This window comes from Corvus hawaiiensis, chromosome 6 (assembly GCF_020740725.1).
Source record: "Corvus hawaiiensis isolate bCorHaw1 chromosome 6, bCorHaw1.pri.cur, whole genome shotgun sequence".
Classification (NCBI taxonomy): domain Eukaryota; kingdom Metazoa; phylum Chordata; class Aves; order Passeriformes; family Corvidae; genus Corvus; species Corvus hawaiiensis.
The window spans coordinates 64,813,364-64,837,383 of NC_063218.1; the positions used below are offsets into that span (position 1 = coordinate 64,813,364).

A 24,020-nucleotide genomic window follows, 5' to 3' on the forward strand; every position below is an offset into this window, starting at 1 on the left:
TGCCACCCTCAGCTGCACCCACCGAGGATGTCCCTGTGCCCCCAGGATGGGAGCCTGGATGTGGCTCTGCTCATCCCTGGGGAGCTCCCAGCCTTGGGGACCTGGGGCAGGACACGTCCCTCCTGTCCCCAAACCCCCACTCAGGCTGAGGGGGCTGAACACCTGCAGCACTGCCCTCATCATCCTGGAAAGCCACTCATCCCAAAATTCCCAGGGGACAAGCCCCAGGGCTCCACGTGCTGGCAGGGATGAAGGGACAGGGAATAAATACCAGAGTGACTTTATTGGTGGCAGGGGGACGGTTTCCCCCTCCTCAGGGCCAGGCCTGCTGGTCCTGCAGACCCCCTTTTTCTCCTTTCCTTCATCCTCCTCCTCCTCCTCACGGCATTCCAGGCACACCTGGCACCTGGAACCTGGGGCTGTCTGATGGCACTGCAGAGGGATCCTCATTCCCAGGGGATCCCTGAGCCTTGGGGGTGCCTGTGGGATCGGGGGGGGCTGTGGCCTCACAGGGGGGGTCGGGGGGCACAGTGGGTGCCGAGGGGTATCCGGAGGGGCCCGGAGTCATCGGAGGGGGCTTCCCGGCATCCCAAATCCCTGGAGAGGGACCGAGGGGGAGTGTGGTGGGAAGCAGGAGCTGGGCCAGGCGGTGGCGCGGGGGGTGAGGGGTGCCAGGGGGTGAATCTTCAGGGATTGGGGACTGGGATGAGGATGGGGAAGAGGATGGGGACAGGTCACCGCCCTGCAGCAGGAGCCGGACGTCTGTGGCTGACAGAGGGAGGATTTTGGTCAGCACCCACCTCTTTCCCAGGAGCACATCCAAGTGCCCGGGGATGGATCCGGGGATCCCATTACCTGGGCAGGATGGGCAGCAGCCCACGGGGGGCTCGGAGCAGGAGCGGGGGCATGGCCTCTCCTCACAGCTCACCTCTCCAAGCTGGGAAAACAGGGATCAGCCAGCCCTGCCAGCCCTTCCAGGGATCCAATGGCACTGGCACAGGCTCTCCATGGATGCGGGCATCCCATGGGAATGGGCGGGGGGGTCTCACCTGGCAGGTGCAGTGGGTACAGGGCTGTCCCTCGGGAATGAAGCTCTGGCCGTTCTCCACCTTCCTGCCCTGGTAGTTGCAGTCTGGGGGCACCGAGTTTCAGGGGGGGTTTTTGGGGAGTTCAAGGGGGATTTTGGGCGGCTCAGGAGGATTTTGGGGACACCCCCCCCCCCCCCCCCCCCGAGCTCGTACCCTCACAGACGGGGCAGCACCGACCCTCGGGGTGGAAGGGGTAGGAGCACACGATGGCACATTCCAGAGGCGAGCAGGCCACCGAGCCCAGCTGCGAGAGACGGGAGAGACCCCCGAGGGCCGGGCGTTAGGAACCCCGGGGCGCCCCCGGAGCTTTTCCCTGCAACGGAGCCAAAAACCGGCCTTCAGCCCACGGGGCGGGAGCCGCCAATCCTCTGGGAATGCCCGGCCCAGCCCTCACCAGGCAGATGCAGCTCAGGCAGGGATCCAGCGCCGACGGGAAGGTCTCGTTGTTGGAAAAGATCCTCCCCATGTACGTGCAGCCTGCGGGGAGAGGGGCTCAGGCGGTCCCCGGGCGGCTCAGAATGCCGGAATTCCGGGCACACCCTCACCTGCGGAGCAGTCGGGGCAGCACTGCCCGGGAATGCGGATGGGATAAGGACAGGTCTCCACACAATCCGTGCGCTGGCAGCTCACGGAGCCATCTGCCTGCAGGCGGGAACACCCTGACAGACACCTCGGCATTCCCAAACCCGCCGGATTTGGGGGATTTGGGACCCGCCAGGCCACGGGCATCCTGAGGGCGGGAATGGGGCAGGAGCCGTGCGCTGGGGCAGGGACGGGGAAGAGGGAATGAAGCAGAGCAGGTTCTCATTCACCTGGCAGATGCATAACTCACAGGGATCGCCCGGAGACCAGATCTGTCCGACGGGAAACTCCACACCGTTGTCATCCAGGAAGCAACCTGGGTAGGATCCCTGTTCCCAGCTGTCCCGTAAAACTTGCCCTTCCAGCCCCCGGGTGTTCCCGATGTTCCACCCTCCCCGTTCCTAGGTATTCCCTATCTCCCACCCTTCCCATCATCAAGTATTCCCACATCCCACCTGGCTTGTGTCCCTCCTCATCCCACCCTGCCCTTCCCCACATCCCATCCCCAAATATCCCAACATCCCACTCTCCCCATACCCAAGTGTCCCCCACATCCTCTCCCCCAGCTGTTCTTCCCATGCCATGCCATGCCATTCCCCTTTCCCCCAGCTTTTCCCCTCCTCCCTCTCCGTGTCCCTCCCTGTCCATTCCCAGCTGTGTCCCTCATCCCGACTCACCGGCGGGGGCCGGAGGGTCCCGGCAGGTGGAGCAGCACTGCCCGGGACCCAGGTGCCGCTGGTGCTGGGGACAATCCAGAACGGGGCAGGGAGTGAAGGAACATTCCACCTCTCCTCCCTGGGAACACGGGAACGGGTCACCTGCTGCCCCCACCGGCAGCCCCGAGCAAAGCCGGGATCCCCCCAGCAGGTGCAGGGAAACGCTGGAGCATCCCTGGGGATCCTCATCCCTGGGGATCCTCGTGCCTGGAGACCTCCCAGCCTTGGGGATCCTCATCCCTGGGGACATCCGGGACTCACCTGGCAGACACAGGTGGTGCAGTCGTCCCCATCCAGGCTGAACTGGGCTCCGTGCGCATACGTGCGTCCCCGGAAATTGCACTTCTCTGGGAAAAGGGGAAGCAGTGGGGCTGGAGCGCCAAGCACAGCTCTTCCCTAATGCCCAGCCCAGGCCGGGGGTCCTCACATCCCCAAACTGGGGGTCCCGGGATCACCTGGAGTGCAGGAGCAGCAGTCGGCCGGAGAGGGGCTGGGGCAGGATCCTGGGGGGCATTCCGGGGAGAGGCAGGAGACATTCCCGGCCTGCAGAGGGGAGCATGGGGCTGGGAAACAGGATCCTGATTCCCCATGGAGGGATGATGGGAGGATGTCATCCCCCCCAGAGCATCCCCATCCATGGTTGAGCCAGGATGCAGCATGATGAGGGTCCCCAAGGCCGGGAGTTGCCCAGGGATGGGGGGGGATTCTCCCATCCCAATCCAGCTCACCAAGCAGACGCAGACGGTGCAATTCCCATCGGATGGGGAGAACACATCGCCCTCGGCCCTGGCCACCCCCTCGTGCAGGCACCCTGCGAGCCATGGGGGTCAGGGGCATCCCCCTGGGAATTCAGGGGGGCCATCCCGGGAACTGGGGGGATCAGAGGGGCCGGGACTCACCCGTGCAGGTGGGGCAGCAACCCCCAGCCGGAGCGGGAAGCGGGTGGGAGCAGGGAACAGAGCAGCTCACGGCATCACAGAGGACTCGTCCCCCCTGCCAGGACAGGTGGTGGCTCATCCCAGGTCGGGATGGTACCATGGGAAGGGATTGGGGGACGGGATGCTCACCTGACAGGTGCAGCTCTGGCATCCCGGCTCCGTCCAGCTAGCGCCGGGCTCCCGAGGGATCCCCCGGTGCCAGCAACGAGGGGATGGTGGGACGGAGGTGCCGGGGGCCCCCACGGTACGCGGGAACGGCTCAGGGGACAGGGAGGGGGAGGAGGGAGGGAATTGGGTACTGGGAGCTGCCACAGGGAGGTGGGGAGAGGGGGAGCCTCTTGGGAGCAGGTGGGAGCCAGGAGGGAGCAGGACAAGGGTGGGTGGATGCTGTAGGGATTGCAGGATGGGCGACGGAGCCAGGATAGATTTGGGGTACCCTAGGAAGGAAATCAGGAAGGGAGAGACATCACTTGGGGCAGGCAGGGAGATGGGAGCATCCCACCCTGCTCCCCCAGGCTGGAGAAGGACACAGATACCTTCGCAGGACACTCTGTCCGCACTGAGCCGGTATCCGGGGCGGCAGGAGCAGCGGAAGCTGCCGGGAATGTTGTGGCAGCTGTGCTGGCAGGAGCGGCGCACGCCAGGCCGCCGGCACTCATCCACATCTGCAGGATAAGGTAATGTGGCAGGAGCTGCTGCACCCCGGGATGTGGCCCAGGAAAGAGCCTGGAGCACTGGGATGGGCCCTCGGCACAGCCCACGCAGGGATGAGGATGAGGTGGCAGCACTGTGGTCATAGGCCGATGGACACTTGCGTCCCTTGGGATTTGTGCCATGGCAAGGGAAGGGGGGCTGGCACAGCACCCACAGGCTCACGGCCTCCTGCATCCCTTGGGATTCATGGCATGGAGAGGGATGAGGGTCTGGCTTGTGCCCACAGGCTCGTGGCCTCCTGCATCCCTTGGGATTCATGGCATGGAGAGGGATGAGGGTCTGGCTTGTGCCCACAGGCTCGTGGCCTCCTGCATCCCTTGGGATTTATGGCATGGAGAGGGATGAGGGTTAAGCCTGGTGCTCGCACATGCACGGAGAGGCTCAGTGGCCACCTGCATCCCTTGGGATTCATGGCATGGAGAGGGAAGGGAATCTGGTACAGTGCTCAGGGCCACCTCCATCCCCCGGGACTGATGGGAAGGGCCCCATCCCGGTGCTCACCCACGCAGGAATGCTGGTTCCCGTGGAGGTGGTATCCGGGCCGGCAGGAGCAGCGGTAGCTGCCCACGCTGTTCTCGCAGCGGTGCTGGCACGGTGTGGCCTGGCATTCATCCATGTCTGGGGGTTGGGATGAGGGTCAGGATCCCTCGGGAGCCCCGGCCGCCCCCCCGGGCCCCCGCGCACCCCGGCAGCTGCGGCGGTCGGCGGAGAGCTCCCGGCCAGCTCCGCACTCGCAGGCGAATCCGCCCTCCGTGTTCACGCACGTCCCCTCGCAGGCCGCGCTCCGGCACTCATCGATGTCTGGAGGGACACAGGGAACGGCCAGATTTGGGGTGCGGACACCACCGGGATGCCCTCTCCCGTCGGGATATCGCACTCCCGCTCACCGGTGCAGCGGACGCCGTTGGCCGTCTCAGCCATGGAGAAGCCGATGGGACACACGCGGGCGACCTCCTGGCAGCCACCGTGGTTACAGGACAGGTCGCAGCCGTACTCCCCGCACGTTCCCGCTGGCTCTGGAACACGGACACGGCGTCCACAGGGCACCCAGGCCACCCTGGGACCACTCGCTTCCCACCCCGCTGCATGGATCCGCCAGGGATGGGGACAGTGCCGGGGAGAGGTGACAAGGAGCCACGGTCACCTCCATCCGCTGGGATTTGTGGCATGGAGAGGGAAGAGAGTTGGGCACGGTGCCCACTGGTTGATGGCCATCTCCATCCCTTGGGATTCGTGGCGTGGACAGGGAAGGGCACCCCGCATAGCCACTTCTCCCGGTACCTGGGCAGGTGATTCCCTGCTCTCCATCCGGGCACACACAAAGGTTGGGAGCGATGCAGGAACCGCCACCGCAGCCGAAGGAGCAGAGCGCTGTGGGAATGGGAACAGGAGCTCTGGGAATGGGAACAGGACCCCCACCGGCCCCCCAGACCCCCGTACTCACGCAGGGTGCACTTCCCGCTGCCCGGGGACAGCATCCAGCCGGGACAACATCCGCTGCTGGAGCCCTGGAAGCAGACGTGGGGCCCCACGCGGCGCCTGTGGGACACCAGAGCCTGAGGCCACCCTGTCCTGAGCCCCCTGCATGGAGCAAAGGTCCCGGGAATGCGAGGACGAGGGAACAGCCGGAGTGGCCAGGATGTGCCCGTGTCCCGGGAAGCAGAGCATGGCACGGATCGGAGGAAGGTAGGATACGGTGGGACAGAGAGGGGACAACCGCTTCCCAGCCAACCCGAACATCCCAGCACGTGGTGATGGGAGAAGCGTCCCCCGGCTGGACGGGGATACGGAGAGCAGGGCGGGGATACGGAGAGCAGGGCAGGGATACGGGGAGCAGGACAGGGATGTGGGGAGAAGGACAGGGATGCGAGGAGCAGGGTCATGCTCCCCTGGACCTGGGAAGAGGGAGGGAATTGCGGGGTGCCAGCCCCTCCGGCTGGGACCCCTCCGGCCAGCCCTCCTGCAGCTGGAGGGGCAGGGGTAGCCGGAGCTCGGCACGCTGCCCATCCCAGGTGTAGCTGGAAGAGGGAGAAGGAAAAAGGGGGGATCCAGCTACCTCTCCACGGCAAAGCTGGCCGGCTTCTTCCTCGCGGGATACACCCTGCCCTGGCCGCTGGAGAGGAACAGGGACACACAGGCAGCCTGGAAGAGCAGCTCCACCAACATGACAGGCGGCTCCAGCACGTCCCGGCGCCCGCCTTCCCGCCTGCCTTCCCGCTGGCCCTTGGCCCTGCTCCTCCTCCTCCTCCCGCCGAGCCGGGAACAATGCGGGATTGGAGGGGGGCGAGAGCGGGGGGGTCGCCAGCGGCACCCACCCCCCCCCCTCCCCAAACCCACACGGGGGGTCTGGGGTCACCCCAAGGTTGTCCCTTTCAGCTGGGGCGAGTGGTGGCATCCCGGCCATTCTTGCCCTGGCCGCGGGCCAGGAAAGGGGGTACCCCCAAGGCTTGGGAAGCAGCGGGAAAGGCGTCCCCCCTTCTCTCCTTTCCCACATCTGGCAAAGCTCCGGCATGGCCTCTCCCCACCCCTCCTCCTCCTCCTCCTCCTCCTCCTCCTTCTCCTGGAGGCGCTGGGCCGCCTTCCCAGCCCTGCACGGGGACCCACGCGGCGGAGAAAGGGGCCGAGCGGAGCCGGGATGGTGGGATGCATCCAGGAGGGAGAGGGATGCTGCGGGACACCCCGCTCCAGTGACCCCCCGACCCCGCGCCCCCATCCCAGGGCAGGGAATGAAGCAAAGGTCGGAGGTAGGTAAATGATTGATCCCACAGAGCAAAGGGCACTGCTGCCTCCAAAATTCCCAATCCAGCACAAAATCCTTCCCAAGGGCTGGGATCACCCAGGCAAGACACAGCCCCCTTCCCAATGGAAGCCACATTGGGGGGGTCATGCCAGTTTTTTAGGAACCCCAGTGCAGCCATGGGAAGCTCCTGTCCTAAGGGAATGTGATCCCAAATCCCTGGGAGGCAGCTCATGAGCAGTGGCAGTGGATAAACAATGGTCCAGCCTGGGCCAGCAGCACTTTTATCCCAAAAAGAGCAGGGTGCCAACACTGCACTGGCACCAGCACCCCCAGTGTTGGTGGGAAAAGGAGAGAGCTTCCAGGATCCAGGCTGTGCTGTGCCTTGGGCCTCCCAAATTTTGGGAACAGGCTGCTCCAGGCAGGTAAACAGAGCCCGAGGTAATAAAAGCAGGAGCAGAGAGTCCACGGTCACTCCCTGCTCCCCCAGCTCTGGGAAGAGATGTCCAAATATAGCCTTCTCCCTGCGGCCTCCTCGGAGAATCCGGGATGGAAGCGGGAGCCAGGGATGCTTCCAGCACCAGCTGTCTCTGGAAGGAAGGATTTGGGAAAACCCCACACGAATGGGACTTGGGGGGCACTTAACCAGGGGTTACAGGGGAGATCCAAGCTGGGGAAGAGCATGGAAAGATCCAGATAACCCCCAAATTCCATGAGAGATGCGAAGGAGGTGGGAGACCAGGAAAACACGAGCAGCCAGAGGCTGGAAAATCCAGCTTTCCCAAAAAATTCCGTTAAAATCTGCCTCTCCAGGCACTCACAGCACCACTGGCAACCAGGTAAGGAACTAAAATTTCCTACAGATCCAAGAAAAGCCAGAAAAATGTACTTGGAAAACAGGTGTCCCTGAGATCCCAGAACCAAGGACACGGATATCACCATTCCTCAGGACACGGATCTTTCCTCTTGGACTACTTTATTTGGTAAAACTCCGAAATCAGCAACACCTTGAACTTCCCAGAACTTCCCTCTCTGAGCAAGGCATGGATCCTATGGAGACAGAGTTATCCCGCTCAGCTCCAGCCTCGGCTGCTCCTCCAGCTTTGATTCCTCTTCCAAAAAACCACAAGGAATCCAAAAAAAAAAAAAACCAACCAAAAAACCAGGATCAAAAGCGAAACCAAAAGCCAAAAAAAGTAATAAAATATCTAAAGACACCAGGGAAAAGGGAATTGAGGCGAAGCCATCAGATCCCGGTGGATCACCCACGGAAAGGGATAGTTCTGGGCACAGCCAAGTCCACAGAATCCATGAATCCCAGCAGGAGATGACCAACACTGCCCCAAATTCCTAACAAGCTGCTCCCCCTGTGAGATTCCGTCCCCCTCCGGCCGCTGCCGCCGGTGTTGGGCACAGCTGGGGAAGGATTCCCTTGCTCCATGAGGAGGGAAGGGGTAGGGAATGATCCCGAATCCTGCTAATGGATCCGGGTCAGCTCCTCTACGATCTTTATCAGGTCATCCACGGTGGCTTCCCTCTTCATCCCGCTTCCATCGTCGATCTGCGCAGGGAGGAAAAGGCATTGGAGACCTCGGCAAGTGCCAAAAGCCATTCCCAGATCGTTCGGGAAGGTGTGGATTTAGCGTTTCCCAGAGAGGCTGTGGCTTCCCCATCCCTGGAAATGCTCCAGGCCAGGTTGGACGAGGCTTGGAGCAACCTGGTCTGGTGGGAGGTGCCTTTAAGTCCCTTCACACCCAAACCATTCCATAACTCTACAATTCCACAATTTACCGAGCCTGGACTCCTGAGCAAGGTCCTTGAAGGATCCAAGGCCACATTCCCAAGCTCACCTGCAGGTTTGCCACCACTTCCTGCATCTTGGGCCTGCTGATGTCCAGGAAACTCTCGATCAGGTCCCCGTCGATGAATCCCGTGGCCGGTTCCGTCTTCCGTTCGGTGTGGAACGATCTCCAGGTGCCACCGTCAAGGAGCCAAATCCACAGGGAATAACACCAGCCCTGGACGTGGTTAATGGTTGGACTCTGCGCTCTCAGAGGGCTTTCCCAACCTCAATTCCATGATTTCTGAGGGCGCCAGCAAACCCGCTCCCACCCTCTCCAGCCGGTAAACCCCACCCGGTGCCGGCTCCTGGCTGGAATGCCAAAGGATATAAGGAATGCTCAATCTTCCCCACGCTCTTGATGACTTTGTTGAGCCTATTCTGCATGTCCAGGAGCAGGTTGTACCAGCTTTCTGACAGGGATGTCACCAGGCCTGCACGGGAGTAACGGACACAGGGCTCGGAATGCGGCACAGGGTGGAGCTGGATGAGCTTTCCAACCCAAAGTATTCCAAGATTCTGCAGGGAATCCTCAGGGCCTGCTCCTTACCGATCATTCCATTGACGGTGCCGAAGAGCACGGATCCCTGGGTGGGCGTGGAAGTCTCTCCCAGGTTCTGCATGACCAGGGATCCGTGGCAGAAGACATTGACGAACTCTCCCAGGTGGGATAATCCCACTTCCTGCAGGTGCTGCCGCTCCTCGTCCGTCGTGGCCGCGCTGGAATCCCAAACACTCTGCTCAGTCCCGGATGGGGGCACTCCAAAGCTATCCCTTGCTCCCAAGAGCTGGGAACGCTCCTCTGGTTTTCCTCAAGATCCTATCACCCCATCCCATCCCCAATCCATCCCATCCAGCTCACCTGTCCTTCTGGCACACGAACAGATTGAAAGCGTTCTCCGCTCCCAAGAAATTATCATCATCCAGGATCTCCACAGCGCTCATCCAGTTTGGATTGAAATCCCGGGCAATCTGCAAGGGGCCAAGAGGGAACACGCTGTGTCCAGGTGGCCTGGCCTGAGATCCTGCATGCTCATCCCACCCCACACCAATATTCAGGAACAACGTGGGATCCAGCCTGTCCCTCTCTGCTCCAGGAAGCAGCTGAGCAGGAAAGGCACTCCTGGAGATGGTCTTGCTCCAAGTGGCACTTGGATAACATCCTGGGAAAGTGTGGAGCAGCCCGTGCCAGAGGCACTCCAGCAATTTAAACCCCCATTCCAAGTGGACACCAGGCATCCCAGATGGCACCTCCCACCCGCCAGGCACCAGCTGCTCTTCCCACAGCCAGTTCCCTGGAAATGGAGGGATCCATCCTTCCAGAAACCACGGGGATCTGTGTCAAACCTTATCCAGCCAAGCCAAACTCCTCCTTTTATCCCCTCCAACACCGCTCCCTGTGCCCAGAGCTGTCAGAACGGCTTCCCAGCGCCGCTTCCGCACCTCCTCGAAATTCCCTTCCATGGGTTTGTAGGCCAGGAGCAGCACGGAGCGCATGAGGTCTCCCACCAGGATGAAATCCCCCTTGGTTTTCAGGTACAGGGCCATGATGTTGTTGTAGTGGTTGCATTCCGTGCGCAATTCCTTCTCCGCTGTCCACTCGTACAGGCGGACCTGCGGGATGGGACACGGATCGGGATACTCCACGTGGGGACTGGGATGTGCACCCTCAACCTGGCTCACATCCACATCCACAAACATGCTCCCAAAAAAAGTCAGGGTCAGGGTCAGGGTCATGTTTACCGTGCTGTTGATGCTGGCTAACAGCTTCCCATTGAATTCCACCATGGAATACACAGCTCCCTTGACCTCCTTCTCAGCCAGGCTCTGCAGCTTCCCTGGAATAAAGCTTGGGTTGTTTATCTCAAGGCTGGCAAGTTCAGCTGAGCTGTCCTGAACTTTGCCTCCCAAAAAACTCTCTCTGAGGGGGAACAAGTGCCATGGGAAGCAAATCCCAGAATCCAGGGCTGGTGAGGGATTCCTGGGCTTCTCTAGGAGATGGGGGGGGGGGTGGGGGGAAGGGAACACAGAACCTACAGATCCTGACAGCTGATTCCTTGGGAAAAACTGCCTGCTCCTGGGACACAAGCTCTCCAGGGTCTGAGGAGTTCATCCCTGATCTCCCACCAAAACCAGCGAGATTTTTCCCAGTGAGAACACCTCGTTCTTACCATCGGAGTAGTGGAAGACGACGATCCGGCCCTGCTTGGGCTCCGCTTCCTCGGGATACACCATGGCAGTGCCCACGATGAAGTAGGTGTTGGGATCCTTCCCCAGCTTGCAGGAGACCAGGCTGAGGGCATACTCATTTTGCAGGAATTGGTGAGCATGGAGCACTGGGGAAAAAAAAAGCGGGAAAGGGAGGAACAACCGGCATCCCAAAGTCCTTGAAGTGAAAGCTTAAGACACATCCTAGAGATTCCCTGTCCTATTCCCCACCACCTCGTGCCATCAAAAATTGCTATTCCCTAAATATGGCTGATGTTCCTCCAGGAAAATGCTTTGGCTGAAGCTCCCCTGGGCTTCTCCAGGATGGGAAGAGCTGGATCTTGGGATGGGACAGGTACCTTCGAAGGTGTGCTGGTCTATGATGAGCAGGTTGTGCACTTCCACCTCCTCTCCGAAGGATGTCTCGTGCGGAGCCGTGCTGCTGGAAAACAGCTTGCTGGTGCTCACACTGCTGGACAAGGCCTGGGAAACAGGAAAATCCGTCACATCCCAGTGCTGCTCGGGATATCCACAGAGCTCCAGGCAGCCGGGGAGCAGGAAAAGGGATGGAAGAGCAGGTGGAGTGAGGAATGAGTAAAGGGACACACTCCCTGCTCCTGCAGGGCTGAGTGATGGTGTTGATATGAGTTTACACTCTGTGTAAACTGCTGTGGCTGCCAGAGCCAGATCCTTGGGAAAGGGAAAGCCTTGGAGACCACACAGAAGCCTGGATGGGATACGGAAGGAGCAGCGCCCAAAAATAAAAGAGGGATCAGGTGGAACAGTGGCTGTGCCACCCCCTCGGAAAGATCCCACCAACCCATTCCGGCTCAGCTGAGGAACTGGACTGGACTCACAGCTTTGGAAGCTCTGGAAGGGAGGACCATGAAGGAAAAGCCGGATCAGGAATTCTGATCCCCACAGCAAAGGGATGACCCAGCCTGGGATCTCACCTGGGTGCTGGCGCTGGGTCTGAGCGCCGTGGTGCCCCCGCTGGCATCCTGCACCTCGATCCGGCTGGAGAGCACCCCGAAACACTGGGATACCTCTTGGTAGCAGATTTTCCTGTGGGATAAACAGAGCCATGTGGCTGGGAGAGCCTGGAAAGGCCATTCCAAGAGCTCTGGAACAACAAGGGCTGTTTGTTTGCTCCTGGGATGGCAACGTCACCCCAACCCTCGTCCCATGCAGTGGAGCACCCGGATCCCAGGAATCCTCATCCCAGGAATCCTCACCTGGGCGACTCGTAGAGGGGAACAGTGCGGATGTGCAGCTTCTGGATCTCATCAATGGTGCCGATGGTCAGGGTGCTGTTGTTGGCCAAGGCCAAACTTGTGGGGGGAAAAAAATCATGGAAAACACGGGGTGAAAAGCCAGGACCTCCCACTCCTCCATATTCCTCAGGAACAGGAAATCGTGGCAGGCTCACCTGTCAGGATATCCGTCGGAATTGAGGGGGCACATGTAGTTGACCTCCTTGAGGTTGACGTTGGAGAAGACCAGCTTGTGGTTGCTGCTGTAGATGACGGTGGGGCGGTCGGAGCAGGCGAACACGTTGGTGGTGGACAAGGAGCGGAATGTCCTCAGCACGGTGGGCTGTGTCCCCAGGGTCACCTTCTTCCTGTCACTCAGCAAGCCTGGATTCAAAGGGAGAAGGGATTGGGATCTGCCACACCACCTCAAGGAAAAACAGGAGTGTGGGTAAGCACATCCCACATTGAGGAATCCATCTCCTTCCTCCAGCGTGCTGGAGGAATCCGCCAGCCCTCAGCCAGTCCCATCTGAGCATGAGGCTGCGAAAGCAAGGAGGATCTCTCCCAAGAAACTGGAAAGGAAAGGAAAAGGTCACCTGTCTCAAGGCTGAGGCCGAAGTAGAAGAGAGCTCCGTCCCCCAGGGCACACAGGAGGTAGTGGCTGCTCTCGAAGGTGGTCATCAGGATGGAGCGAGGGATAATCTCTGTGGGAAGCAGGAAAAGGGATGGATGAGGTCGCTCAGGACCCGGCCAGTGACCCCTGCCACCCTTGGGAGGCTCCTACCTCCTCCCAGCATCTCCTTGTGCAGCAGCTCGAAGGACGGGAGCTTCAGGATGCGGGCGGAGATGTCGGTCCAGAGCCCGATGGCGCAGAGCGGGGACATCCCGTTGGAGTCTCCCAGGGGGGTGATGTCCAGGCAGGCCACCTCGTGCTCCATCTCCGTGCAGCTGCGAGGAAGGAGGGTGGACAGGTGTCCGCCTGGATCCCAAATCCCAGCATCCCCAGAGCTCTCAGGATGTGGGCTCACCTGATCTGCCGGAGCTCCTGGGGCCGGATTTCCAGGTAGTACAAGGCCCTTCCCACGGCCACCACCACCTGGTTGCTGTTGCAGGAGGCGACGCTGATGTTCTTCCCGTTGGGCTCTTTCCACTCGCTCACCAGGGATTTGGGCTCCTGGCTGACCAGTCGCACTGAGGCAGAGGTGATCTGGGAAGAACGATGGGAAAAATAATGGAAAACAGCATTTCCAAGGCGGGTGGCACAGCAAGAACCTTCCTCTTTCCATATCCCTTAGAAACATGGACCCAGGATCCTGTTTGCTGATCCCATCGGATCTCAGGGAAGCACTCCCAACCCCTACCCTGGATAAGTCACGATCCAAGTGGCACCAGGAGAGCCAAATCCACATATTCCTTGTGCTGGAATTACCTGGATCAGCTGCTGATGCGCCACATTGCCGCAGAAAAACGTCTGCTGGTCATCCACAAATCCCGTGAGCTCCGTCTCTTCCACTTCCTCTCCGTTCAACATCAGAACCCTGAGCAGGGAAGGGAATTCCCATTAATTCCTGCTCTGACATGGGGCTGAGAGCCTGGATCAGCTCATCCCACCTTTACCTGGTCTGGCCAACAAAGGACAGCACCAAGGTGTTGTCTGTCTCCCGGTGCGGATCCGACCTCAGCGGCCACAACCCTGCAACAAGGAGGCCACAAATCCTCACAATTCCACATCCCAGCCTCATCCGTGCGCACCACGTCCCCTCTCAGGCTGTGGAACACCTCCCGCACCTTTAATTCCCGGCAGGTCGATGCTGGCGTGCTCATGGATCCCGATGCCGTTGCGGATGATCCGCAGCGATCCCTCTTTGAAGGCCCCGGAGCAGGTGACCAGCTGAGGGAAAAGCAGATGGACTATACCAGCTGTGGCTGGGAAGCTCTCCCACTCCTCTCTGGGATCATGGAAATGGGGAACCCATTCTAGAATCATGGAATCCTGGAATGGTTAGGGTCGGAAGGGACCTGAAAGATCCACCAAGGCCAGGCTGGAGCAACCTGGTCTAGTGGAAGGTGTCCCTGCCCATGGAATGAGATGATCCTTAAGGTCCCTTCCAACCCAAACCATTCTGGAATTCTATGATTTTATGGACACATCCAGCCAAAAATTCCCAGCAGCGAGGAGGGAAAAGCAGGAATGTTACCTGGCCTTGGCCTTGCCTCTCCAGGTCCACCACACACATGTCCACGATGGGCCCGAGGTTGGTGAAGGTCTCCATGGCCACCACGTAGGATCCCTGCTCGTTGCTGTCCACGTTGAGCTGGGAATAAACACTGGGATCACTTTTTGCCTTTCAAGGAGCAGGACGGGGAAAGGGCAGGCAAGGGGAAGATGGGAAAATGTATCCGCATCTCCAGGTTTTGATGGAAATCCAGTCCTGTGGGAACACACGGCCAGGAGCTGCCACGTACCTTCACGAGCTGGGAATCTCCAAGCCTGGAGCCAACGAACACCACGCCGTTATCCAGGTAGGTCAGGCACTCGGCAATGGATGTCTGGGAAGTGAGAAGAGGCAGGTGGAATGTGGCATGGAAAGGTCCTGGCACACATGCACACCTTCCACCACTAAGCTGTTACCCAACAGCAAAACCCTGGGCGTGGGAAGGGGATTTGATCCCTTCGTAAATCCCACAGAGTCCAAGCTCCTCCCAGTGCAAGTACCAGGAAAAAAAAAAACGGGAAGATGGTGTAAAAAATGGGAAGAAAGTGTCAGTAAGTGCCCACAGGGAATTTCCCAGCCACCAACAGTTCAGGGCTGTGACAAATGTGAAACATCAACACCCCCTGCTCCAAAATTCCCACTCAGCCCTAAACGGAGCCTTTCCCAACTTGGGAGAATCCCAGGCAAGTGCCAGGGATGGCCCAGGTGATTCCTACCTCTCCCAGCAGCTCCACACGCAGGTCCTTCAAGGTGACAGTGCCGTCCATCTGCTCCTCCTTCTCCAGGAGCAGCATGAAGAGCCGCCCTTCCATGTCTCCCAGCAAATACCGGGATCCGTTGGGATCCACGCGGTTGTGGCACACAATGGTGCTTTGCTGCAGGGAAAGCAAGGAATTCTAGGATTCCACTGGAACAGCCCCAAACTGGTCCCCAGAAGGTCTGTGCAGGTAACACACTCCCAGCTCCAGGATCCCACATTCCCCATTCCAGAGCCCCAGGAGCAGACTGAGACCTCGAGGCACCAATATTCCCATTTTTTCCCCCAAGGTTTTTAGCCTGTCCTTATTTCCATCTTAAAGGGACCTTTGGATGGCAATTCCAGCCCTCTTTCAGCTCAGAGCAGCACCTCAGCCATGCCATTGGTGCTTCCTGCTCTGATTAAATGTGGGAAGTGGCCTGTTATTCCCAAAAAACCCACAAGCCCAATTGCTGTCCCAAAATCTTTAAGCCTTTTCTCCTCCGGACAAGTCTCCAAGAGGTTCATCCATGTTTTCTACTGCCTGAAACGAAACCAGGCTCTGCCCTGGAACTGTGCCCAGACCATGCACTAATTCCTAATTAGTCCCATTCCCTGGGGCCCAAACTAAATTCCAAGAACTCCACAGAAAGTGGAAGCACACAGGGATCATGGATGTCCCTCAGCGACCGGGAAGCCCAAACCTCTGCAAGTCCAAGTAAGTGGCGCTGTTAGACCACACCTGGGACAAGAGAGGTTGGAACTCCTGGCTGGAAGGCCTGGGAAAGGCGGGATTTTTTGGGATGCAGCAGCCCTGCATCCCCTCACCTTGATGATGGGAGGAGCGATAGCCAGGTATTTATCGCCGTTGTGGTAGGTGATGGATTCCTGCCCGATGATGATGGCACCTCCAAAGGGCTCCGGCACTGCGGGACACACAACAAACATGAGAGATCCCATCTGGAAAAGTGCAGCCATCCAGCCTGGAAAAACCACGGGAAGATCTTTCACAGACAAGGTCATCCCAACCTGCGATGACCATGGAGGCTTCGGCCTCCACGTTCTCCTGCTTCCAAGGGCCTTTGTTGAACTCCTTCTCCCGCAGGGACACCTCGTATGTCTTCACGTGGCGGCCCTGGGGGTCCTGCAAGAGAAGGCACAGGTGGATGAGATTCCAGAAGTGAGGAGATTCCACCTCATCTCCTGCAAAAACACCATTCCAGGGAGCTGCTGAGGCTTCCCACCTCCTCATCGCCCCTCACATCCACACGGCACCATTCTCCCAGGTTTGCCACGTATAAATAGCCCCCCGAGGAAATCCCTGTGCCAGAAAAGACTGGAAGTGTTTTTCCACTGTTTTACAACTGATTTCCTGGGATTTGTGTTCCTCTGACAACCTGGGAACAAGTGGCACTATGGAATATCACCTCTTCCTCCAGCTCCTGCAAACATTCAGGAATTATGGCGTTTTTATCATATTCCCCCCTGGTTTCAGAACTTCCCAAAAATTACCCCAGCCTCTGCTGTCCTATTCAGACCAAATCCTGGGATAATGGGTAATAAATGGAGAAAGAATCAAGGAAACAGCTTGGAAACATCCTGCTCTCCCCAGGCAGGGATCGAAACAATCCAGAGCTTTATGACTCAGAACTGACATCCTGCTCCTGCTCCAAGGATCCAAGTTGTTTTGACATGGAATCCTGGAACCATTAAGGTTGGAAAAGCACTTCTCCAAGTGTTCCCCCAAACTCCAGCTGTGTGGTGAAAAAGTGGTTTCTTCCCTGCAGGAAGTTTGGGGGGGATCCAGCAGTGCCCAAACAGGGAATAACGGAGCCGCTGCTGGCGTGGGATTTCAGCTGAGCCGGGCATAGCCCGGAATTTAACAAAGGAAAGCTAATCCCTTGCTCAGTCAGCACGGGAAAGGCTCTTTGGATCAAAGCAGGCATCCAGATAAGGCCTGGAATGCTCCCTCTGTGAGGAGCCAGGTGATGGAGAGGTTACAGATCCTCGTATACACCTGGAGTTGCCTCCCAAAAACACCGAGCAAGTCGTTGCCTTGTTTTTTAAGGAAAGGCTCAGGCCTCGCTACGGAAAATGACTGGTTCTGGATCTGATCCACTCGCTGGAAAGATCCCTAAGCTCCTCCTGGGGGTTCAACATGGGAGCACTCCCATCCAAGGCAGAGCTGCCCAGGAATCCTGAGGGAAAGCGTTGCTTCCTCTCTCCCAGAGCTGGAAAAAAGAGCTGGACCTGAAGGAGCTGGACTCATCCCTCAGTCTGCCTTCCAAAAAACCTTTGGAAAACCTTGGTTATCCGTGGATAAGCAGGCACCTGGTAGACGAAGCAGATGGTGGGAGCTTGGCAGCCGTAAAGGAATTTCACGTCGATGACCTGGAGCTCTTCCAGGCGGATGTTGAAGGCCTTTAATTCCTTGTTCTCCCGATCCAGGGGGATGACCTTGAAAAGGCCGTCATAGAGCCGCAGCCCGATCATCCGGCACTCGGGATCGATGATCCCGATGATCCCGGTCTCCGAGGGGCGGCCAATGCGATCCTGAAGGAGAATTCCACGGAGAGGGGAAAGAAAAAGGTGGTAAGTGCCAGGAAATTTTCCCTGAAAAACAGGGACAGGGGTTGCCAGCCCTTAGGTGAGGAGTGGCTCCTTGCAACACTTCCCAACGGGCTTGAGAATTCCGGCTGGGAAGCCACCAAGGCTAAGGAGGAGATGCCTTTCCAGGTGCCACGCCACACACCTTCACCACAAATTCCCACAGGACTCATTTCCCAGGGAAAATTCGGCCTCACAAGGAGTTTAGGCTTTAATTTCCCTTAAATTTAATTTGTTATTCCATAAACTCTCCCCAGAATTTGCTTGAATCCATAGGGACAGGGCTTGGAGCATCCTGGTCTAGTGGAAGGTGTTCAGGGCAAGGGGTGGAATGATGATCCATAAGTCCTGTCCATCCCACACCACTCCAGGATTCCACATGTTGGTTTAGATGGGATATTGGGAAGAAATCCTTCCCTGGGAGGGCGAGAAGGCCCTGGGATGGATTTCCCAGAGAAGCTGCGGCTGCCCCATCCCTGGAAGTGTCCAAGGCCAGGTTGGACGGGGCTTGGAGCAACCTGGGAGAGTGGAAAGTGGAAAAGCTTTAAGGTCTCTTTTCCAACCCAAACCATCCCAGAATTCCATGAATCCTCACAGAGACCAAGAGTAACCCTGGAGACATCCCGTGGCTGCAGGTTAGCCATCCCAGATCCAGCAGCCGGCAAGGAACCACCAAGGGAACAACCCAAATCCCACCCGCTGCTGCACTAGCAAGGCAAAACCATCCCTAGGGAAGGGAATTCCCATTCCAGGTGCTGCCTTCCCCCTCACCTGCACGTTCCCATGGGCACGGGTGATGATGTCGATGCTATCCCCGTTCTGCTTGTATTCCAGGATGCAGGCATTGTACTTGGCTGTCAGGATGAACAGCAAATCCTTGCTCTCCCCCTGCCCAAAAAAACCCGGACGATGCAAATTCCAGAGGGGTTGGACGTGCCCATCCCGCCCCGCCCAGGTGGGCACGGCTCCATCCCTGCTCTTCCAACACCCACCTTGGGGCGGAAGAGCTCCATGACGGCGGTTTTTCCGTACATCCCCACTTCCTTGACGGGCCGGAGCCCCTCGGCCGTCACGACGTAAATCTCCAGCCGGGTGTTCTTGGCAATCAGCAGGTTCAGGTCCTCCGCAGAGGTGAAGTGTCCTGGGAAAAGCAGGAAGGAATCCCAGAGGAGGGATCAGCTGGCACCTCGCGGTGCCGGACTGCACTCCCACAGCCTCCCTGGAGCATCCCAAAATCCCAGCACGTTCCTTCCACGGTGCCCAGTGCTCTCAGCCAGCTGCTTTCTCTCAGCCCGCACTCCTTGTTTTTCCCCAGGAATGCTCTTCCCACAGTCTTTTCTCAGGAATTCTCATTCCCGGGGTCTCTTCCCACCACGCCCAGCACTCCCAGGGCTCTTGGGGCTCCGGCAGCTCCCCCAAATCCCACTGTCTCTCACTCCTATTATGGATTTCAGGAGCACTTTAATCCTCCCTCTACCCCAAAATCCCCCGGTACCCCAAAACCCACCCGTGACCCCCAAACCCCGCCCTACCCCAAAACCTTCCCCATACTCCCAATCCCCTCCCGGCGCCCCAAAACCCCCTCAGAGCCCCCAGCGCCCCCCGGCACCTCCATCCCCCCCCCCCCCCCGTGTCCCCCGTACCCCCGGTACCCCATAACCGCCCTCCCACGTTCCCCCCAAAACCGGGTGTTCCCGTCACCCCCCGCCCCGCGGTACCGGTGACGCAGCCATTGACGGCCGTCGGCTTCTGCGCCGTCACCACGTAGTTGTAGGACATGTTGGGGGAACCGGGGGGTCCCAGGGGGGGTCGCGGGGGAAACCGGGGGGGAACGGGGAGCGCGGCCTCTCCGCCGCCGTCGCCGCCACTTCCGGGAAGTGGGGACACTGGGCCGCTCTAGCCCGCTGAGGGGGACACGGGAGGAGCAGACGAGACGGGCCGCTCTAGCCCTCTGGGAAGACCGCGAAGAGCAGATGAGACGGGCCGCTCTAGCAAGCTGGGAGGACCCTGGAGAGCAGACGAGAGGGGCGACGGGAGGACCCTGGAGAGCGCAGGTGTGGAGGGGGATGCGCGGGGGATCGCCCCCAAAACCCGCGGGATCCGCGCTGATCCCCCGAAGGGAGGGCCCCGCTTGGGAGGATGCAGCCCCCTCCCAGCTCCCTGCAGCTCTGTGCCCCCCGAAACCTGGGGCGGGGGGTCCCCGCTGTGAGGGGGGAGCGTGGATCCGTCCAGGGCCTGCGCTGAGAGGAGATCCCTGAAGGTGGGAGTCCCTCCATCACAAAACAGAGGCGTCCCTGTTTGGGGGTGGTCTCCCCCTGATTTCCCATCCCACAAGGCGCTCCCTGCCTGGGGGGTGTCCCTATTTGGGGACAACACCAACGCCAGCCCCCCATTCCCACCAGACACTCCCATCTCACCCCACTCCCTTCCCAGCCCCGCCTCTCCGGACCGCTGTCCCTTCCAGCCTGGACCTTGCCCTCTCTCTGGACAGATCCCATTCTCGGATCCGAGCACTGCGCTCCGCTCCCATGGAGGTGAGCCTGGAGCGGGGGGGTTGTCATTCCTGTGGGGTTGGCATTCCTCCTTTTCCTATCCCACCGCCCCCTGTTTTCCCCCCAGGTCTCCAAAAAACTGGTGACGACCGTGTCCGGCTGTGCCGACGATGCTTTGGCTGGGCTGGTGGCCTGCAATCCCGGGCTCCGGCTGCTCCAGGGACACCGGGTGGTCCTTCGGGATGACCTGCCGGCCATCCGTGGCCGTGTGGCCCTGCTGTCCGGAGGGGGATCTGGCCACGAGCCCGCGCACGCAGGTGAGACCCCCCCTGCCCCACCTGTATTCCCCCCCCCCGCCGGACACTGTTCCGAGCCCTCCTCCCTCTCCACAGGCTACGTCGGGAAGGGAATGCTGACCGGAGTGGTGGCCGGAGCCGTGTTCGCATCCCCGTCCGTGGGCAGTGTCCTGGCGGCCATCCGGGCCGTGGCACAGGCCGGAGCAGGTTGGGAACACACCGGCCTGGAGCTTTGGGGTCCCCCCCTCCAGTGCTGCGTCATTCCCGTTGCCTCCACATGCATCCGCAGCTGGGATCCTCCTGATCGTGAAGAACTACACCGGGGACCGGCTGAATTTCGGGATGGCCCTGGAGCGGGCGCGGGCTGAGGGGGCCAACGTGCGGATGGTGGTGGTGGGCGACGACTGCGCCTTCGCCACGCCGGGGAAAGCCGGCCGCCGCGGGATCTGCGGCACCGTCCTCATCCACAAGGTCCTGCCGAGATCCTTTGTGGGGATTTGGGGAGTTCTGGCGGGTCGCTCACCCCGCTCTGCCCGGGGCAGGTGGCGGGAGCTCTGGCCGAGGCGGGAGCGAGCTTGGATGAGATTGTGGAGAAGGTGACGGCGGCTGCCAAAGCCATGGGTGCGTTGCGTTATCCTGTGGGAATGCTGTCCTGTGTCCCCCAGCCCCTGAATCCCGAAATTCCCCCCGGGTTTAACGGAGCATTCCCACCTGCACAGGTACCCTGGGTCTCAGCCTGTCTCCCTGCAGCATCCCGGGATCCAAGCCCTCGTTCCAGCTGGCTGAGGACGAGATGGAGCTGGGGCTGGGTGAGGAGCAGCCCCTCCGCGTCCCCCTCGGATCCCCGGAGGGTCCGAATACCCCTGTCCCCCCTGGGGAGGCATCACCAGGGTTGGGATGTGACGCGGCCCTGTCTCCACAGGGATCCACGGCGAGGCTGGAGTGCGCAGGATGAAGGTGAGGGGGCAATTCTGCTGCTTCCTCCCCATTCCCAGATCCCCCCTATTCCCAGACCTCCGCACTCTGCTCTTCCCCTGCTCTGTGTTCCCTCCAGGTGCTGCCGGCGGATAAGGCCGTGGAGACGATGCTGGAGCACATGACGGATCCATCCAACTCTTCCCACCTGTCCCTGACCCCTGGTGAGCCCCCCGGCCCCTCCGTGCTCCCCCAAATCCCTCGGATCCCAGTCTCATCCTGCCACCCATCCTGCAGGATCCTCCGTGGTGCTCGTGGTAAACAACCTGGGTGGATTGTCCTGCCTGGAGCTGGGAATTGTGGCTGGAGCTGCTGTGCGCTGCCTGGGTGAGTGCAGGGGGGAGCTTGGGATCCCATTCCCTGGCTCCGGCTGCTCTGGAATTCCACTCTGGAATTCCCCCGCCTCGCTCCTGGATCCCACAGAGAGCCGAGAGATCCGCATCGCACGGGCCTTGGTGGGATCCTTCATGACGGCGCTGGAAATGGCCGGAGTGTCCCTCACCCTCATGCGGGTGGACGAGGAGCTGGTGGGGCTGATCGGTGAGTTCCCAGTGGGAATGTGGCCTGGGACTGGGGCACGGGCGTTGCCAGGTGCTGGGTGACGGGACACGAGGTCAGTGGGATGTCTGGGAGTGGAATTCCTGGCTGCTGGATGTGCCAGTGAGGATCCAATGGCATCCTGAGCCGCCACATGCCTCTGGCTCTTCCAGACGCCAAGACCGACGGCCATGGCATGGCCCAACATTCCCATGGGACCGGCAACCACCCAGAGAGAGGAGGTGCCAGCACCGATGGAGGGACCCAGGAAGCCACAGGATGAGCCTGGAATTGGTACAGAGCTCCCGTTCCTTGTCACACACCCCACCCCGCCCGCCCCGTGCCTCAGTTTCCCTTGGGAACATGCAGGGATGCATCTCCTCTCTGCAGGACCTGGCACGGTGCGGGTGCAGCGGGTGCTGGAGCGGGTGTGCAGCACCTTGCTGGATATCCAGGATAAGCTCAACGAGCTGGATCGGGGAGCTGGTGACGGGGACTGTGGCCACACGCACGCCCGGGCGGCCCAAGGTGGGTGTGGGGGCCGTTATCCAGGGAATTGTATCCCCATGGCACCTCCTGGGAGCGGGCAGTTCTCCAGGACATCCCTTCTTGGGATTAAGGAAGCCTGGGGTGCTCCTTCCTAGAATTGTATCCTGGAATGTCTCTGCATCCAGTGCCACTGAGGGCTGTCCCTGCTTGTCCCCACGAGGGACAGGGGACTCCAGGGCCACCCCCATCCTGTTGTCCCTTCCATCCCCACAGCCATCCGGGAATGGATGCGCTCCCGGCCACCTCCGGCCACCCCGGCCCAGCTGCTCTCTGCCCTGGCTGATGTGCTGCTGGAGCAGATGGGAGGCTCCTCTGGAGTGGTGAGTGGGAATGGGAATGGGAATGGGAAGGGGCCGTGTTGCCAGGATGGGATTGATGGTATTCCCAAAGCTCTATGGGCTCTTCCTGACGGCGGCCGCCCGGAGCCTGCAGGGCCGCAGCGATTCCCCGGCATGGGCTGATGCCATGGACGCCGGGATTGAGGCCATGCAGAGGTCAGTGCCGGGGGCTGTGGAATCCCAATCCCCCCTGGGAATCCCAATCCCCCCTGAATTTCCCTGCATCCTGCACAGGTATGGAGGAGCCGCACCAGGAGACCGGACAATGGTGAGTGCCGGGAGAGCCCGGGAGCCAGGAAGGCTTCCAGGAGGATTCCAGGGAGTTCCCACCTGGCCTCAGCACCGACTCCCAGCCTGATTCCCGCTTTTCCCAGCTGGATTCGCTGTGTGCAGCCGCGCAGGCTCTGCATGCCCTGCGCAGTCCCGGTGCCGACCCGCTCCGGGTGCTGGCAGCTGCTGTCCAGGTACGGAGAGCTGGGAGCTGAGATGGTGGGAAAATTGGATGGGAATCCCTGCTGTTACCCTGGAAAACACCCTGTTTTCCCTGGCAGAGCGCGGAGGCGGCAGCGGAGGCCACCAGGCACATGGAGGCCGGGGCGGGCAGAGCCAGCTACATCCGCTCATCCCGGCTGGAGCAGCCCGATCCCGGGGCTGTGGCAGTTGCAGCAGTGCTGGGAGCAGTGCTGGAGGGGCTGCGGGACCCCCTGGAGGCCCCCCACTGATGACAGGGATGCGTATCCCAAAAAATCCCCTCGTAGTGATAGAGGCGTGTATCCCAATAAACCCTCGTGGCCCCCCACGGGATTGGGAAGCGTATCCCAATAACCCTCGGGGTTCCTTCAAGGACGTGTTTCCCAATAAACCTTGGGATGTGGCCCCCCATAACCCCACCCTGGTGACCGGGAAGTGCATCCCAAAAATCCTTCGTGTTCCCCATGCTGGCTGGGAGCGGCGGGACGGTGGAATTTGGGGGTGTGGGGGTGCCTGCCGTTGCTCCAAGCTGGGAAGGGAGATGGGAACAGGGATCCTGTGACTTAGGGGGAGGAAGGAAGCCCGGGGTGTGGAGGGGAAACCACAGGGCTCACATGGCTCTGGGCACGGGGTCTGGGGAGGGATCCTAGGAAAGGGACAAAGGAGAAGCAGGGACGGGGCAGAGCATGATCCCAAATCCCGTGGGGTGACCACAGGGAGCTGTCCC

General features: G+C 60.2%; 3 protein-coding genes across 9 annotated transcripts; 1 reads left to right on the forward strand and 2 right to left on the reverse strand.

Moving 5' to 3' along the window:
- Window positions 1-264: 264 nt before the first annotated feature.
- On the reverse strand, window positions 265-6,675 carry VWCE (von Willebrand factor C and EGF domains). Of its 7 annotated transcripts, XM_048306636.1 has the most exons (20): window positions 6,095-6,673; window positions 5,483-5,577; window positions 5,320-5,409; window positions 4,926-5,054; window positions 4,723-4,839; window positions 4,540-4,656; window positions 3,861-3,989; window positions 3,454-3,761; window positions 3,286-3,379; window positions 3,115-3,197; window positions 2,842-2,929; window positions 2,648-2,733; window positions 2,348-2,465; window positions 1,901-1,986; window positions 1,634-1,730; window positions 1,483-1,565; window positions 1,242-1,332; window positions 1,050-1,132; window positions 856-937; window positions 265-768 (listed from the first exon to the last, which is right to left on the reverse strand). In XM_048306636.1, the coding sequence occupies exons 1-20, from the start codon at window positions 6,202-6,204 to the stop codon at window positions 380-382; spliced, it is 2,475 nt and encodes an 824-aa protein (XP_048162593.1). In that variant the 5' UTR covers window positions 6,205-6,673; the 3' UTR covers window positions 265-379. The 7 variants fall into 7 exon arrangements, with proteins under 7 accessions (XP_048162593.1, XP_048162592.1, XP_048162591.1 ...); XM_048306635.1 differs by having other exon boundaries at window positions 265-937; window positions 6,095-6,674; XM_048306634.1 differs by having other exon boundaries at window positions 265-937; window positions 3,454-3,989; window positions 6,095-6,675.
- Window positions 6,676-7,734: 1,059 nt separating this feature from the next.
- Window positions 7,735-19,639, reverse strand: DDB1 (damage specific DNA binding protein 1). The gene is made up of 27 exons (XM_048306621.1): window positions 19,354-19,639; window positions 18,628-18,776; window positions 18,407-18,523; window positions 17,360-17,581; window positions 16,058-16,172; window positions 15,857-15,954; window positions 15,009-15,167; window positions 14,543-14,626; window positions 14,275-14,391; window positions 13,865-13,967; window positions 13,694-13,769; window positions 13,506-13,614; window positions 13,105-13,283; window positions 12,861-13,024; window positions 12,673-12,780; window positions 12,253-12,460; window positions 12,059-12,154; window positions 11,777-11,888; window positions 11,183-11,306; window positions 10,787-10,951; window positions 10,359-10,453; window positions 10,059-10,229; window positions 9,478-9,587; window positions 9,166-9,335; window positions 8,947-9,049; window positions 8,626-8,749; window positions 7,735-8,336 (listed from the first exon to the last, which is right to left on the reverse strand). The coding sequence occupies exons 1-27, from the start codon at window positions 19,412-19,414 to the stop codon at window positions 8,253-8,255; spliced, it is 3,423 nt and encodes a 1,140-aa protein (XP_048162578.1). The 5' UTR covers window positions 19,415-19,639; the 3' UTR covers window positions 7,735-8,252.
- A 56-nt stretch (window positions 19,640-19,695) lies between these two features.
- Window positions 19,696-23,712, forward strand: TKFC (triokinase and FMN cyclase). The gene is given in 19 exon segments (XM_048306702.1): window positions 19,696-19,895; window positions 20,038-20,169; window positions 20,255-20,444; window positions 20,520-20,630; window positions 20,713-20,894; window positions 20,966-21,044; window positions 21,143-21,232; window positions 21,346-21,380; window positions 21,478-21,562; window positions 21,636-21,725; window positions 21,822-21,938; window positions 22,109-22,119; window positions 22,121-22,229; window positions 22,326-22,463; window positions 22,698-22,804; window positions 22,875-22,978; window positions 23,057-23,090; window positions 23,197-23,286; window positions 23,374-23,712. Coding segments are annotated over 18 exon segments (1,749 nt in total). The 5' UTR covers window positions 19,696-19,895; window positions 20,038-20,163; the 3' UTR covers window positions 23,545-23,712.
- Window positions 23,713-24,020: the final 308 nt, after the last annotated feature.

What these genes read in the sequence shown, in the direction of transcription:
- DDB1 (XM_048306621.1), bottom strand. Translation starts at nt 19,414, where the DNA reads ATGTCCTACAACTACGTGGTGACGGCGCAGAAGCCGACGGCCGTCAAT. An exon ending in CCCCTCTACGAGTCGCCCAG is followed by an intron (nt 11,889 to 12,058) that starts GTGAGGATTCCT and finishes TTTATCCCACAG; the next exon opens with GAAAATCTGCTACCAAGAGG. An exon ending in AAGTGGTGGCAAACCTGCAG is followed by an intron (nt 8,337 to 8,625) that starts GTGAGCTTGGGA and finishes CTCCCTGCGCAG; the next exon opens with ATCGACGATGGAAGCGGGAT.
- VWCE (XM_048306630.1), bottom strand. Translation starts at nt 5,921, where the DNA reads ATGACCCTGCTCCTCGCATCCCTGTCCTTCTCCCCACATCCCTGTCCT. An exon ending in CAGCGGGAAGTGCACCCTGC is followed by an intron (nt 5,410 to 5,482) that starts GTGAGTACGGGG and finishes CCATTCCCACAG; the next exon opens with CGCTCTGCTCCTTCGGCTGC. An exon ending in CGACCGCCGCAGCTGCCGGG is followed by an intron (nt 4,657 to 4,722) that starts GTGCGCGGGGGC and finishes CCCAACCCCCAG; the next exon opens with ACATGGATGAATGCCAGGCC.